This window comes from Alexandromys fortis, unplaced genomic scaffold (assembly GCF_014885135.2).
Source record: "Alexandromys fortis isolate MF-2015 unplaced genomic scaffold, M_Fortis_MF-2015_v1.1 scaffold_225, whole genome shotgun sequence".
Classification (NCBI taxonomy): Eukaryota; Metazoa; Chordata; class Mammalia; order Rodentia; family Cricetidae; genus Alexandromys; species Alexandromys fortis.
This window is the reverse complement of record NW_026068119.1, coordinates 2260210-2277252: the sequence shown is the minus strand read 5'-3', so window position 1 is coordinate 2277252 and position 17043 is coordinate 2260210. Positions and strand designations below refer to the sequence as shown.

Below are 17043 nucleotides of genomic sequence, written 5' to 3'. Positions count from 1 at the left end.
TAAGAAGAGCAAGCTACAGAGAGCAAGCCATAAGCAGCACCCTTCCATGGCCTCTGTATCGGTTCTTGCTTTCAAGGTTGCAGTCATGTCCTGACTTCCTTCACTGATGGGCTATGATGTAGAAGTGTAAGCCAAATAAACCTTTTCCTCCCCAAGTTTCTTTTTGTCATGGTGTTTTATAGCTGCATTAGTAGCCATAATCAAAATACTGCCTGATATACAGGCCAGGGAAGCAAGTTAATTGCAGATCTTCAACGTTCCTTTTCTTCCAAATCTCATCCGATAGTCTTACCCTCAGGTCTATAACAGACAACCTGTTACAGCCTGCCCTCCTATTTAGTCACCATTTCCAGAGGATTATATAGATGTTCTCCAACATTCTTCCACACTCATACCTTTGTTTCAGAACCCAACTTTAGCAGGCATTCCCTGGGAAGCTACCAGTAAAGTCATTCAGAGAACCAAGTAAGCCAGTGAAGAAGGTAGGTGAACTTCAGATCTTTACTCCCTATCCTTTCCTCCAAAATCAATACCCAAGTTTCATCCCCAGATCCACAGCAAACTACCTTCTGTGGCCTCTCCAGATTATTTGCCTCCCTCCATTCCTAGGGTACTAAACAGATTATGGTAGAACACCTTCTTCTCCTCCTTCCTGTGGAGCCACCCAGCCTCTCTTCTAGCTCATTCCCATTTCTAAGTATCAGTTCCCAGTACCTAGAAATGCACTGAACCAGGAAGCCCCTTGGCCATACTTAGCAGGATCCCAGAAGCATTCCCTATCAAGCAACACACAATCACCACAGCCACCTAAGAAGCAAAGAGGGCAATAGAAACCAAGGAACAAAACACCCACCCAACAATGGCAAGACCAGGTATCAGCACCTAGATCAGTGGCTCTCAATCCTTACAAGGGTTGCATATCAGATATCTTGCATATCATATATTTACATTACAATTCATAACAGAAGCAAAATTACATTTATGAAGAAGCAATGAAAATAATTTTATGGTTGGGGGTCACTACAACATGAGGAACTGTATTAAAGGGTCACAGCATTAGGAAGGTTAAGAACCACTAATCTAGATGGTGAAAACAAGGAAATACTGTTTCTGCCTCCCTACAATAATCTGTCTCCAATCTAATAAACCAGTGTTATTTGTGTTCATATGAATGAAACTATGCCACTGAAACGTACCTATGTTTCTGACCATGATTCCTTTTAGTTCATCCACTTGTGCTTGAGTCTCCACCATTCTGTCTTGCCCTTTATTTTCGGAATGATGCTTCTACAAGATATTAAGTTTTAACTTACAATATTAAGACACAATTAAAAAACGAAAGTGTAACAACTTATACTGAGGAATGCTATAGAATCATGGTTCTATTATATAAAAGATACATATACCTGAAAAATATTTACATTTAGAAAATTATTGGCAGTATAAAAACTGCTCTCATATGGAATGCACTTTAGTATAAAACATCTTATTTTAAGTAAAATTCAGTGAATGTATTACAATATATGAAATATATGAGACTTAGGGCAGAGGCAAGAGGATATGTAATCTGTGCTTATACAGGAAGAAAGGAACAAATTAAAAATGACTATAGTTGGAATGGGGAGAGGCAGGATAGGATAAAAGTACTCTTGATTTTTCTTATTTCTTGAATATGACAGAATAGGGGCACACTCAGTTCTGTTAATATCTGCCCATTTAGCTGCTTGGATCACAATATGTCTCTTATTTTCATTGGCTTCTCTCAAGATCTAGAATATAAAAGACTGATGATAGTATATATTTTGAAATTATCACTCAAGACGAACAACTATAAAGTACTTAATGCACAATATTACAGATATTTCAGTATGGAAAGTAATTCAGAAAATATATTACTTAATCCCCTATAAAACTCTATGATGTAGATATTTTCATTATTTCTATTTGCTATAGGGAAGAAATTAGTAATTCAAAGGATCACACACACAAATCTAGAGCTAATAACAAAACAGTTGTTAATTTTGCTGCTACTCAAAGTATTTTTTAAAATAGAAAAAGTGAAAACTGATTAAAATGTATAGTTTCCATATGTCTTTGTAGCCAGATACTTTTACAGATAAAAAGAAAGCATTTTGAAAGGTGCTCGCCATCATTCATATCATGAAAATGCAGATTAAAAACACTATGAGATACCAGTGCATACCCACTAGAATAGCTAAAATGAATGACAGACAATAAATGTTGACAAAGATGTAAAACACTGAAATTGCCAATGAGAATTTAAAAATGGTACATTCACTTTGGAAAAATAAGGTGATAGATTTTTAAATTAAATATTACCATATGACCCAGGAATTCCATTCCTAGGTATTTATTTACCAGAGAAATAAAAACGTATGTCCACACAAAGACATGTAGAGATTCACAGCAGCTTTACTTGTAACAGTTAAAAACAAACAGCAACCCAAACATCGAGCAACAGATAAATGAGTAAAACAGTATGTATACAGTATTGGTCAACAGAAAACAAAAATATGCTGCTGACTTACTCAAGATGGATGAGGGCTAGAAGTATTATAATGAGGAAAACAAACAAGACACATCAGAATACTTACTTTATGAGTGCATTTATACAAAATTCTAGAAAAAAACTAATCTATAGAAACGAAAAATAGATCAATAATTTGCTGGGACAGAGTATTGGGTAGATGACTTACTAAGAAGGGGCATGGGGGAAAGTTTAGGGTTAATGGAAAGATTTTTCTTTTTAAATCTTGACTATTCATTTCAGATGTGCACACACATCATCATCAATTCAGTTGAGAATGAGGGAGTTAGGCAGATGAACAAATTTTAACATGTCTAATTTGAACTATTCAAATATCAAACATATCGTGGATAAGAAAAGGGTTTATGCATGGGATAAAATGCCAGTTCACATGTTTAGTGGATCTAAACATTAAATGATTAGTCAAACCAGTCTATCTTTAACATTCTTCCAAATCCTGAGCTATGCTGACTATTAGTATAATAGAGAATGTCACCAATCAGCTTTCTACACTAAAATGACCCCTTTATATTTTTAACAGGGAAACTTTATTATGTTGGCTTATAGTAACACAATCATAAAAGTGTTCTATAAGCCAGGCAGGGCCCCTATATCCATGGTGTTTAAAGGTAATAAAGAAGAAAATATACATCAAAACACTATGCCCTGAGAAAAATCTTACCAGCTGTGCAGCCAAAACACTCGAGAACTCACTATTCATAGCATATGGAAGTGCAGTCTGTGCTCTGGAACCATAAGTAGTCTGGAACCTCTTCTTTACTTCATTCAGAAAACTGAAGGCGCGAGAACGCTCAAAATCCTGTAAAGTGACCCACACTGTACTCATATTTACAAAGCAAACAAAGATATGTGGCAGATTAGCAAAAACAACAATACTGTTTACTGATTCACGACTCTATTAGGAATAACTAGAAGTGACCCTGTTTCATAGATAAGGAACAAAAGCTTCCAAAAGACAACTAACTTGCCATTTGTCATACAGCTAATAAATTAAAAAGCTGAGAACAAAATCCAAACTAAAAACAACTGTATGTGGGGAAAAAAAAATCAACAAATTCCACAAAGAAAGCCAAGAAAAAAACAAACAGGTGAAGAAAACAGATCAAGACTTGAAAAAACTGAAATAGAGACAATAGAAAACACAAATATAGGGAATTCTGTAAATGGAAAATCTGGGTAAAAGATCAGGAATTACAGATGCAAGCATAACCAACAGAATGTAAGAGTTAGAAGAAAAAATCTTAATGTGGGATGTCCTTCTATATGTGTTGCTCTTATTGGTTAATGAATAAAGCTGCTTTGGGCTATGGCAGGGCAGAATATAACCAGGCAGAAAGAGATAGAGAAAGAGAGTAGGCAGAGTCAAGGAGACACCATGTAGCTGCCAAAGGAGAAAGACACTGGAAAACTTTCACAACCTTGTGGTGATACACAGAATAATAGAAATGGGTTAATTTAAGATGTAAGCTAGAAATACACCTGAGTCATCAGTCAAACAGTGTTGTAATTAATATAGTTTCTGTGTGGTTATTCGGGTCTGGGCAGCTGGGAAATGAACGAATAGTCTCCATTTTTTTTTAAAAAGGGGGGCTTCTAGACCCACAAAAATGGGAGCCAAGTGTAGCTTCTTGGTAGCTGCATTTTTCAGATAGGCTGTTTGCTGGCAGTGAGCAGAGGCATGGCTCCTTTAGGAGGCTTCCTGATGCAGCATTAGCAGCTCTTATCTATTTTAAGTATTTCACATAGTCCTTTTAGATAACAGATAGAATTTATTGTGAAACCAGAGGTAATATTATTGTGATGATCAATGTAACTTGATGTCATTCCAACTTAGCTTCAACCAAGGATTCTTTATTATTTTATGTGTGGGGGTGTTTTTACCTATGCACCATGTGTGTGGATTGCCTCAGAGACCACAAGAGGGTGATAGATCTCCTGAGGCCACAGTTATGGAAGCTTGTGAGCTGCCATGTGGGTGTGAGGGATCAAACCTGGGTCTTCTGAAAGACTAGACAGTACTCTTAACCACTGAGTCATCACTCCAGCCCCCAAGGATTCTTGAACTGGGATCAATGATCAGAATTCTAGAGGCACTTGTATTAGGATACATAGAAATATTACAGAGTTATTTTCATCATTCTTTAGGTTAAATTTCAATTTTGAATATGAGTTAACAAAACAAAGGGAGTATCTATAGCTTAGTCATCTCCAGAAATTATTTATTAATATGCTATCATAGTAACAGGTATTTTGAATGGTCTACATGCATCAACATTTCAAAAGTATTATTATTAGTCTGATGACCAGCTGTTATCAATGATGTTATAAAGAAGTATATTCATTAGTATATCCTTTAAAATATATTGAGTGTTATATTAAGTAAAATTGATTTTGTATAGACTTCTGTGTATTCTACTTAATACATTTAACAACATTCTCAATATAAGCATGAGTCTGTGACAAAAAAGTTTAAAAACATTGATTTATAGAAATCATGTTAATTCCATGACTCTGTCAGACACCAGTTTAAAAATAAGCATATGGCCAGTATGACATAAAAAGAAGTTAACATCAAAAGAAAAGAGAGGGGCATAGTTTCCTCATTCCTATGATAAGAGATCAAAGAACACAGTGTCTCTTCTTTATACATAAATAAATAGCCATGCAGCTACATGCCACCATAAAGGGAACTTGCAAGAAACTGACAATGAGTAAAGAAAATGAGAGAATGTTTCTTGATGACATTGTTACTGAACATTCAGGACTTGTAGCATACTCAGAAAACAATCTAATTAATGGAAACTACACATTTACATAGTTGATCATAACATACATACTATGATACTGTTTTTCTAAAGTATAAACACATAAAAACTTCATTAATATTGACTGAAGGAATTAATTAATATTCAATTTCAACATTTTGATAAGCTTTAATAACAATAATAATCTTTAGGAAGAGAGAGGCCAAAATGGATATCTTCATTGGGTCTCTCCCCTTGGAGTTTGGGGAACCCTATGAAAAGAAGGGGGAAAGAATTATGTGTAGGTGCCAGAGGGGTCAAGGATACCAGGTGAACATAGCCCACAGATATTAACTAAGTTGGGCTCATTGGGGCTAATAGAGACTGGAGCAGCAATTACAGAGTCTGCATGGGTTCACAATAGGTCCTCTGCATATACATTATGGTTGTTAGCTTGGTGTTTTTGTAGGACTCCTAACAGTGGGAATGGGGGTGACACTGACTCTTTCATCTGTTCTTGGGACCTGTCTTTCTACTGGATTGCCTTTACCAGCCTTGATATGAGGGGTTGTACCTAGTCTTATTGTATCTTATTATGCCATGTTCAGTAGATAGCCCTGGCAGAGGCCTGCTCTTTTCTAAAGAGAAATGGAGCAAGAGTAGATCTGGGAAAGAGAGGAGATGGGGGGGGGGGACAGGGAGGAGTGGGAGTCTGGGAGGAGTTGGGGGTCTGGGAGTAGTAGATGGAGGGGAAACTACAGTCAGGGTATATTGAAAACAAAAAATTAAAAATACAAAAAATGAGTTAAAACAAAACCAAACAACAATCATAATCACAAATACCAATTTCAACATTACTGTATAGTAATAAATGTTTAGAGATATTAAGCAGAAAGTATCAAAACTGAGCTGAATAATACATATTTAAGCATCAAACTTTGTCATAAGGTGCCTTTTTATAACAAATACAACATGTAGAAAACATTTTTAGGTACAAATTTTTTTATCACCTTAACCCATTATAGGTAAAGATAATTAATAATTGACTGTATTAGTATACACAGTTAAATAGCAATACATCTTCAAGTTACTTACATCATCAGTGATACAAAGATACACAATCCTGTCTTGGCAGATGTAATGAAACAAGTAACTGTAGAATAAAAGATATAAAACATATTGTGGGTTTTTTGTTTTGTTTTGTTTTGTTTTTTCGAGACAGGGTTTCTCTGTGGTTTTGGAGCCTGTCCTGGAACTAGCTCTTGTAGACCAGGCTGGTCTCGAACTCACAGAGATCCTCCTGCCTCTGCCTCCCAAGTGCTGGGATTAAAGGCGTGCGCCACCACCGCCCGGCCATATTGTGGTTTTAAGCATCATCTATTTCACTTCTAAGTTCTATCTATATATAAGCCAGTTCAGTATGTCCAATTTCACTATACTGATACAAATACAACACATTCTCATCCTCCCCTTCCCAATACATTTCTATCTCTAGTTAAACTGACAAAAATGAATAAAATATGAAAATAAGTTCTCTTTCCTAAATATAATAACATATGCATTAACCATTAAAATGTTAGCTACAAAAGCATAATTGGATTTTTTTTTACCACATGTAGCATCTTTTATTTCTTTCCCAGAGAAATTTGAACTAGTCATTGACTACAAAAAGAACTAAAAGTGTTCTTGTCAAGAAAAAATGCTGACTTGGTGTGGGTGGCAGGGTATGGATAAAGTGAAGAGTCTTTGCTATAAATATCCTAGTACTTTAGAATTACTAAATATTGATGGGTGTGGTGGCATAAGCCTTTAATCCTAGTGCTTGAGTTCAAGGTCAGCCTGATCTATATAGCAAGTTCCAGACCAGCCAGCATACATAGTGAGATCCTGTCTCAAAAAATAAAAGAATAAAAGAAAATTATTGAATGCATAATTGGATTCTTAAGGCCTAAAGAAGAGATGGTATCTTAGAAGGGACACACAATTAAAATTTATCTCCAGTGAGCCACAGAATTTTTGTTTTTGTTTAGCTTTTTCCTGGTATGACAAATACAAACACCTTTGCTACCAAATTCTCAACAATAACAATTGAGGATCTACTTTAATCAAGTTAATCTGCAGGATAATAAAGATACAGAATGTAAAACCATCAGTTCCTGCTTTTTTAGGGATTGTAAAGACTAATTAAAGCAGCATGGCAAACAAGATGATAACAAAGTTGAGGGTAGTATAGAGTAATGAGGTAATGGAGATTTACCAATGGGTAAAAGTGATATGTGATCTGAATTCTAAAAAATAAGTAATAGGAATGCAAAGAGTAAGCAAAGAATAGACAAAAGTACAGAATTAGGCAGTGTAAGGATGTGAAGATAAAAAGAGCACATAATAGATACAGATATAGGAGAGTAAGATCAGTTCACATGACAAAAGTATAGAATATGCAGGGGAAAGTGTAATTGCCTGGACAGATGACAGTACAAAAATAGGTACATAATAGATTATACAAGATTTTATAAACTGCATTGCATACTGCTTTGAGAACAATGAAAATATTCAAAACATTTTTGCCTGGGGAAGGTAGCATTATTACATTTGATGATACCAAAAATCAGTATGTAACCCACCACCTGAGCTCCAGTCCTACATATGCTACTGTCTATCATACTTAACCTTTTTAAAACCTGCTTTTGTCTTCCTGAACAGATTTTTACAAACATAAGTATGGTGACCATACACCAATAAAAGAAGAGAATTATCACAAATGTTATGAAGAAACTAAGAAATTAGCATTGAATAGTAACTTGTTAAGTGTAGGTAGAAAACAAAAATGAGGACTAAAGTAGTAGAAGACAAGGTCACTGAAGAAAAATGGAAATAGAGAAGAAATGGGCTGACAAACTTGTAGAAGAAAGGTAAATATTTGGTGAAGAAGTGAAATATGATGATTCTGAAGTTTTAGGCTTAGCTAGCTGAAGATCTAGTGAAAGTATTCAATTTAGTAAAAGTTACCTTATTGAGATAACTAACATTATATGACTGAAACCAGACCATAAGTTTAAAAAAAAAGTCAATGATTAAACTTCATCCAACAAACATGGGAAAAGCGGTGAAGATTTGGGTAGAAATCACAGCATGTATAAAATATTTTCTTCTTCTAAAACTTACATTGTAGTTAAATTTCTTAGGCTGCCTTATAGCTAGATGTGGGTATGTTTCTAAATTCTGGCTCTAATAATATTAGTGGAAGATATAATCCCTTCCTCCAAATAAAAGAATTCCGTATTTTTTCAACAGTGATGGCTCTGAACCACTCATCTCAGGACTATTTTCATATATGTCAAATTGTATCATGGTGTCTTTTCATAGTAGCTTTAAGTAACCTGTAAAAGGGGCTTAATTTAATTCTAAAAAGTAATAAGGATTTCCTGACATTAAAACCTAAGGAAAAAAAAACCTAAGGAAATAAGGATTAAATAAAATATTTTACACATCAATGAGGAAAGTTAATGCACTTTTTAACATGATTACTATGATTTCACATATGTCCTCTTTAATACAACACCATAGTGATATTTCTACAGCAAAACCTGTCATACCTTAAAAACCTTCAGTACCTTTCCACTGCCTACTGGTAAGCATAAACTCTTAACATGCCCTATGAAGCCATGCATAACTTTCTCCTACCCATCTCTTTAGTTTTATCATCATCATCATGCTGAGTACTAGTCACAGAGAATGACTATTTCATAAATACTCTGTATAACTCTGTTCCTTCTAACTTAAATGCCACTATTTTGCAGTCTCTACTATACTTATCTACAGATTTCATCATTAAGCTATAATCTTTATGAAGGTAAATACTAAATTTCTTGTTATATCACTTTCAACAGGTAAAGTACCTATCAATAGTTAAGTATTGTGTTAATATTTACTAAAAGAATGAAAACAAATACTTTTTATATTATCTGTATCATTTCACATATCTTAGAACTTGATAGAAAAGCTATTTTTATATATAACATTGCCATATATTTCTTTAATATATAATTTCAATGATAAAATAAAATAACCATAAGTTAATAAATAACAAAACCAGACTTTTTTTTTTCTTTTTTTTTTTTTTACTGTTCTGAGGTAGGGTTTCATCCTGTGGTTTAGACTGGTTTGAACTCACAATGGGAGCAAGTAGTAGGATTAGAGGCATGAGTTACCACCATGCCTAGCTTAGTACCACAAATTTTCTAAGCTAGTCAAATTATTGCTTTGTCAAATAATCTACCTAAAAACTTATTTTCTACTGTTTTTACTACAATAAAATTCCTTCCTTCCCTCTACCACATGCAGATCAGAACTCACTTGCCATGTGAGTAAGTTAGTTTATTATTTTCAGAAGGTATCTTAGCCAGAATCTGCTCTGTCACCTCCAGGAAGTTTCCTCCACACCAAGCATGTTTGGCAAGGATAGTGGTTCCCCTGGCAACAACAGCAAAAAGAATGGCCATGACTTCAATCTATTAAAAGTAAAAAAAGGACACAGATTTAGAATATTACTTAGGTGTTGGCAGAAGGTTTCTGTCCCACCCAGTCCCGCAGCCATTCAGTCCCAAAGAAATACACAGAGGTCTACATTAATTATAAATTCTTTGGCCTATTAGCTCAGGCTTTCTTATTAACTAACTCTTACATCTTACATTAACCCATAATTCTTGTCTGTGTCAGCCACATGGCTTGGTACATTTATCAGTGAGGCATTCTCATTTTGATTCCTTTGCGTCTCAGTGATGACTTGAGACTGAGCCTTTCTTCTTCCCAGAATTCTCCTGTTCTGATTGCCACAACTATACTTCCTGCCTGGCTACTGGCCAATCAGCATTTTATTAAACCAATACAAGTAACAAATCTTTACAGGGTACAAGATCATTATCCCACAGCACTAAGGCATAAGCTTTCAAAAGTAAACTTATCATTTATCTACATCCATCTACAGATAGTATTGAACAAGCCACTATAGTATAAAAATCAATGAAAGTTAATAGGAACTGGGACACCGCTCAGTGGTATAAAATATGCTTAGTATGCCTATAACCCTGGGCTTGATCCTCAGCAATAAGATAAAAGAGAGAGAACAACCTTAAGGTTTTCTACAAGCTTATGACTTATACTGCTTATAGTTATGTATCAGTGCATACACAGGCTGTATTTATAAATTATATAGCAGAAACTTGATACTGTTTTGAAAAGTAATGGTAATAGACAGCAAAGTGACATGATGTCCATGTTATCACAGTTTAATGAAATAATCTCATCCTGAAATTTTATCTTAGGGAAATAGTTTAGCAGAAACTAGACTCTAGATTCACAATGATAACAACAACCCACATTTATTGGTATTCACCTTGGAACAGATATCAGCTCATTTAATTTGCATAACTCAATGGGATTATATACAGTTGTGATGCTATTATAGATAAGAAAACAGGCATTGACACCATAACTATTTTTCTCAAGATTACAAGGCTACAGTGATAGGATGACTTAAACCCAGACACTGTGATTCTAGAACCCACATGGCTGTATATAGCCAATAATATGTACATTATATAATTTATGACTATATGAGAATTACCTCTAATAGAAAAGCATTATTCATAAAAGCAACCAAATGAAATTAACACAAACCTTCCACAAAAGAAGAATGATTTTCTAATTTATGGTAGGACTTTCATAAACAAACTATCACCAAAACAATACGGCATGAGTTGAAAATAACTTTCCTGATATTTGGATATGAATATGCTCATTTTTCTTCCTACATTAGGCCAGATTTCTCTGTTTCATGGTTTAAGCTATAAAAATTAAAATTAACCCTTCAAAGTAATATAATTTAACATGACTATTTTTCCAAGTGTATCAGTGGTTCTCGAACTATAATGAGACTATAAATCATGTTGGGTAGCAGAATGAATGACTTGACATAATCTCTTAAAATCTGATTTTAAGTCAGAGGTTAGATTCTGAAAACTGTAGTTAAATAATCTGGCCTAGAAGAAAATAATTAACATAGCCATACTTCAGTACATAAAGAAGAAAACTATGAACCACTTAGGGTCAGGGAATCTGCTGAGCACTGATTAGAATCTCAGCACTGAAGGACAGTACACAGAGCAAAAGGTATTCATTCATCTATCTTTTAAGCTGAACTTCTAGTAGAATCTCATGTTCATTCCTAATGCCTAAATAAATTTGTTCCCTAGAGTTATGTCTTTAGCAGTGTTCTTTCCAGACTCCTCTGAACAAATATGTAGGAAGTTACACTTTCCAAACCATCTCATACTTTTATCTCCCTTGATCTAAAAGCCTCCCTTGACCATGTATCACCACTCTGCATTTATCATTCTATTTCTCAGAATTTTGGCTATATATTATCTTTGTTTCTCTACATCCTTTTAACTCCTCAACTTACTATACTCTGGCTTTTGCCCTTAAAAATCCAAAATATAATAATTCCTAAAATCACAAACAGCCTCCTTCTATGCTATAAAATAATAATCATTTTTCTATATTCACCTTAATTCATTTCTCAAGAATTACCAACATGGCAACTGATTGTCATTCTTGAAACTTTCCTATGTATTTGACTTCTCTGGCTTTCTTCTTGGTGACTTTTTCAACCCCTAACTCACCACTAAATGGTGAATTCCTTAAGGGACTGATTCTATACCCTTTTATCAAAGATGAGTTCATGTGAATTTGACATTTAAAATATAATTCATAAAGATACAAAAAAATAGGGTCAATGATAAACCCAAGACATAACCAACAATTAAAGGAAATATAAGAGTAGAGACCCACAAAAATAAATAAGTAAACTTAAGAGAACCAAGTGGGTAAATGTGTCAAAAAGGGAAAGAAAAAATGAAAAGGAACAAGTTTTAGTGGTTGTATGTATTGCCTCATACAAAGAATGAGGACTAGAAAATATTGACTTCAATTTCAAAAGGAAGGAAGCTATTGCCTAGGGTCAAAGAGACAAATAGTTGAACAAATGAAAGCACAGAGATACAGAGATAAGAATTCATATGGTATCCAGACAGAGAAATGAAAGTGGCAGCTTTGGTCACTCTGCAACTTCAAGAAAAAAAAAAACAAGATTTGCAACAACATAAAAAAGACTAATTATGAACCAAGGGCATGAGGTTTAAAATGCTTAAATAATCTTACATTATATTAGGAAATGGGGTAATTTGCTCTCTTTAAGTCCTACTATTATTCCATGCTATGTTAGTTATACTTTACAGAGAACACTGAATTTCATTCTAGGTATCTCGACTGTACAGAAGAGAGAGACTACATGTGAGAAATTTGGAGATTATGTTATAAAGTGGTGACTTAAGAACTAAAGATAGTTTTCAAAGAAAAGGAATGTAAAACATCTTTTAGGTTTATACAAAGTGTATATGTATGGAAATAAAGAGCACACTTTTGAGAGTAAAACTGGGAATAATGAATATAAGCTACAGAGAAGTAGTGCAATAAATAGTATAAAATAGAAATTTTTCCCACAATAAAAGTAGTTCCAAATTAAAATTTAAACTGTTAAACATTGCATATATATAGCAACAAAAGCCTTATTTTCTTGCCAGATGTCACTAATAGGAATTTTTTTAAATGATGTCATATATTACTAAAAAAACTTCACGTACAGTCAAATCTTGCCCAACCACATTATAACTCTTTTGCAATTGAATGTGTTAACATATTGATGAGTGTTGAGATAACAGAAACAACATAGCAGAAAGAACACTCACTGTATTTGAAATAAGGAAACCTAGCTTGACTAATTATAAGCACTATGTGACTATCTAACAAACCAAGAAATATTGTATAAAGTAGCATTCAGAAAGAAAAAGCATCAAATAAGCCAGATAGAGAGGCAAAATAATAGAAATACCAGTTTTTCCTCAGTGCTGCTTCTCCCAATTTTCTTAGACATTTATCACTTGGGCCAATAGCCATTATCCCAATTCTACTTAGATCTTGCTAAAAATTCTAAATTAGTTTTCTGTGGCAGTCATAAAAATTATCAAAAACCAGGTGGATTACCACTGACATAAATTTATCACCTCAAAGCTTAAAAGGCCAGAGGGTGAAAATCAAGACATTGGTAGGACTATGCTCCCTACATAATCTGTAGGGAAGAATCTTTAGGTTCTTCTAGTTTCTGGCAATTTGTTAGCATTCTTCTTTGGCTTGCAGTTGCAACACTTTAATCTTTGCCAATCTAGTCACACAGTGCTCTCTTTTCTTCAGATAACATTGTTTCTGTGTTCCTTCTATCCTTTGAGACCAATCATATTAGTCAAGTGTCTACTATATACAGCATGGCATCTTTATTTACAAAATCCTATATGTAGTAAGGTACCATGCACAGGTGACAAAAGTCAGGACTTCAACATAGCTTTATGGAAGACACAATTAACAGTACTCTGTGTTCTCAAATCAATCCTATTCTCCATTTTCCATATAATTTACATTCTTCCAAATTGCCTCTTCTACTTCTAAAACCAACTACCTCATCTTTTTCCTCAGTGATTTTAGAGACCTGTTCTTATAGCTATGAGACAATCTACTACAGTTTGGACTTAGAAAAGTATGTTGTAGCTGGATGTGGTTGTGCATACCTCTGATCGTAGCACTTGGAAAGTAGAGGTAGGACTATCAAGAGTTCAGGGTAAGTCTCAGCAATATAGTGAGTTCAAGGCCAGCCTGGATGTGACAGTCAAAGCAGTAGATAACGGAGTTATGAAACCGAGGTAAAAAGGACTCCTATACTATAACGGGAACCACAATACAGAGCGAGACAGACATAAATAAATACAATAAGATGTAGAGAATGAATAACCTAAGAATAACCACAATTGTTTAAACTGTTCAAAACAAGATTATGTAATTATGTGATTCTAATCTGACAAAGAATGACTAGTTACAAATCTATGTATCAGCATTTTCCTCATATACTGTTAACATTTTTCCTTAAAAGAGAGGTCAGAGTGTTTGTTTTACCTTATCTATCCAATTCTCAGAAAATCCTTGCACAGAATATTTATTGAACAGCTAAGTCAACACTGGGTTACTTAAAATATTCCAACTAATAGATAACTTTATATTCTATAGAAACAGGCAAGAAGAGTATTTTTTTTTTACTACCAAACTCCCTCCGTAATTCAGGTAGACAGTTTGTTGATAGTAATCCAGTCACCAACTCTTCAGTATGAGACATAGCAAGAAATAAGTCAATGGCAGATAAACCACAAGTTGTTGTATATTGCAATTTGTAGGATAACCTTGCAACAGATAGCAAAGAAAGAACACTGTCAAACTAGACAACTAAAAAGAAGGGGTGTTTACAAAAAGTCAAGTTACAGATAAAGATTACTCCTGTTGCTATCACAACTATTGTTTCTCAAAAATGATTTAGTCCAACTCAATCCCTCTCACTTTCTCAGGATAGAATTTTATTCTGTCAAACCAACTACCTTTAAAGTTTTACATTTATTCACACACACGACCATATTGATTTACTATTCCTACTTATCCCTGTTCCCCAAACATGCAAGTTCCTATAGTAGTCACCTCCTATGTCTTGTTTACTCCCATGCATACCATGCACTTAAAGGAGTATTTAATATGTATTCAACCTTTAATAAATATGTTAAGTACACTGCTTCAAGCCATAGCTATTCAAAGGAAAAGAATTTTCAGAAGAGAATGGTGATACATGTCATAGTGTGATTAATAAAATCCCAAGAAAAAGACTTGATAATTCATTGGTTATGAGAGTCAGAGTCATAGTAACCAACGAGTCAAGTACATGATCAATTTGGTAAATATTGGCCATCAATAAAAATAACAGTAATACGCTCGAACAATAGTTTTCAGTGGGGATCTACTGCCTACTGGAAAGGAGAAAGTGCAATGTCAATACCGTTACGAGTGGGGGGGGGGTTAGGGGGATGCTAGGAACTAACAAGGAAGCATGAATAGGAGAAAAACACGAAGCAGAAAGTGATGTCGGTGAACATGAGTGAAAGAGGTTTTTTTTTTTTTTTTTTTTTTTTTTTTTTTTTTTTTTTTTTTTTTTGGCTATAGAAAAGTCTGCAGAACGCGAATTGAGAGAGACTTAATATTTTCCACCCTGTAAATTACAACTTAAATGACGCGTTCTGACACTAACCTGAGACCTCTTCAGCAGTGTAAAACACTTTGCCCAAACTGGACCTGTTCAACAATTAGAACTGAAGACAACAGAAAAAATTCAAATCACACTTGCCCTGCCTTTTGCTCCAACCTAGCACCTTCTAGTTTACACCACCCCCTCCGCTCTCTCTCCGAAGTGTGTCCTCACCTCCCACAAAAATGTCCCACTCCATTTACCTGTCCGGGTACCCTCTAGCGGGAACTCGGCCTCCTGGCCAAGGGGAGCAGGTCCTCCCAGTGTCGCCCACTGCCGGAAACGAAAGAAGGACAGGACCTGACGCCCCAAGCTTCCGTGTAAAGGGCCCCGCCTACGCGTGGCCTCCTGGGAACCTGATCTCTCCTCCAATGGGAGCAAGCTAGAGGGCGGGATCTGAGACGTTTCCTACCCTCCGCATTTCCCAGGACTTATACTGCACTCTGGGAGTGGTAGTTCCGACTACGATGTCGTCACGTCTGCCTTAGGTAGGCTCAACAGCTGGTAAACATCTAACGCTGTACTATATAATCCTAGAAAACTAGAGGATGCAAGACAACACAAGAAATCTATCAGTATAATCAGCAGGATAAATAAGAAGTTGAACTTCCCCCACCATCTCCCAACTGAGTCTCAGGAGTTAAAGTCGCCTGTTATAAAGAAGACAGAATTCCTCTGGCAGGCACCCCTTTTGCCTTAGCTATGAAAAAAAGATGTAGTAGGATCAAAACTGCACGTACGGGCTTTGTAGGAGCCTAGGCAGTTTGGATGCTCACCTTACTAGACCTGGAAGGAGGCGGGAGGTCCTTGGACTTCCCACAGGGCAGGGAACCCTGATTGCTCTTGGGGCTGATGAGGGAGGAGGACTTGATTGAGGGAGAGGAAGGGAAATGGAAGGCGGTGGAGGGGAGGAGGCAGAAATCTTTAATAAATAAATTTTAAAAAAAGAAGAAAAAAAGAAAAAAAGATGTAGCTTCCTTGTGTTCTTCACCAATCATTTTCCCCATACTTTGGCAGCAAAAATAACAGCAGTAGCAGCAGCAGCAAGAGTAATCAGCAGCAGATAGTTTCCTGTGATTTGAATATACTATGCTATATCCTTTTTCTCCTTTGATGAACTCGTCTTACTCATCACCACCACCACCTCTGCCACTGCCCCGACAAGGTCCCTGCTTCCTGACTCTATTACCATCATTTAGAGACCAAAAAGCACCCTTTTCAACCCCACACTTCCAACCTCCTCATCACACACAGACTTAAGTGAATGATCATTCTCCATCTCTCCATTTCATACAAAGTTCTCAACAATGTTACTAAGTACTTTTCAGCCTTTGCTATAATTCAACTCTGCAAGACACATACTCTGAATATTCTCTCCTTTAAACCCCTTTTTTCTAAAATCTATTATTTCAAAGATACTACATTCACCAGGTTTGCTTCCCACCTCTATGCCAGCTCATTTACTTTTGGAGTGTACACGTTGCATAGGCCTATGCTCT

General features: G+C 35.3%; 1 protein-coding gene across 5 annotated transcripts in view; it reads right to left on the bottom strand.

Moving 5' to 3' along the window:
• Positions 1-15873, bottom strand: part of Vamp7 (vesicle associated membrane protein 7) — a 28876-nt gene extending 13003 nt beyond the window's left edge. The window contains exons 1-6 of one of the 5 annotated variants that reach the window (XM_050125015.1): positions 15748-15826; positions 15548-15608; positions 9670-9824; positions 6409-6466; positions 3231-3368; positions 1197-1287 (exon numbers count right to left, since the gene is read on the bottom strand). In XM_050125015.1, the coding sequence (XP_049980972.1) occupies positions 1197-1287; positions 3231-3368; positions 6409-6466; positions 9670-9815 (433 nt within the window). In that variant the 5' untranslated portion in view covers positions 9816-9824; positions 15548-15608; positions 15748-15826. Of the gene's footprint in view, positions 1-1196; positions 1288-3230; positions 3369-6408; positions 6467-9669; positions 9825-15547; positions 15609-15747 lie in introns of all 5 variants that reach the window. The other 4 variants (XM_050125017.1, XM_050125014.1, XM_050125016.1 and 1 more) reach the window with 4 other exon arrangements.
• Positions 15874-17043: the final 1170 nt, after the last annotated feature.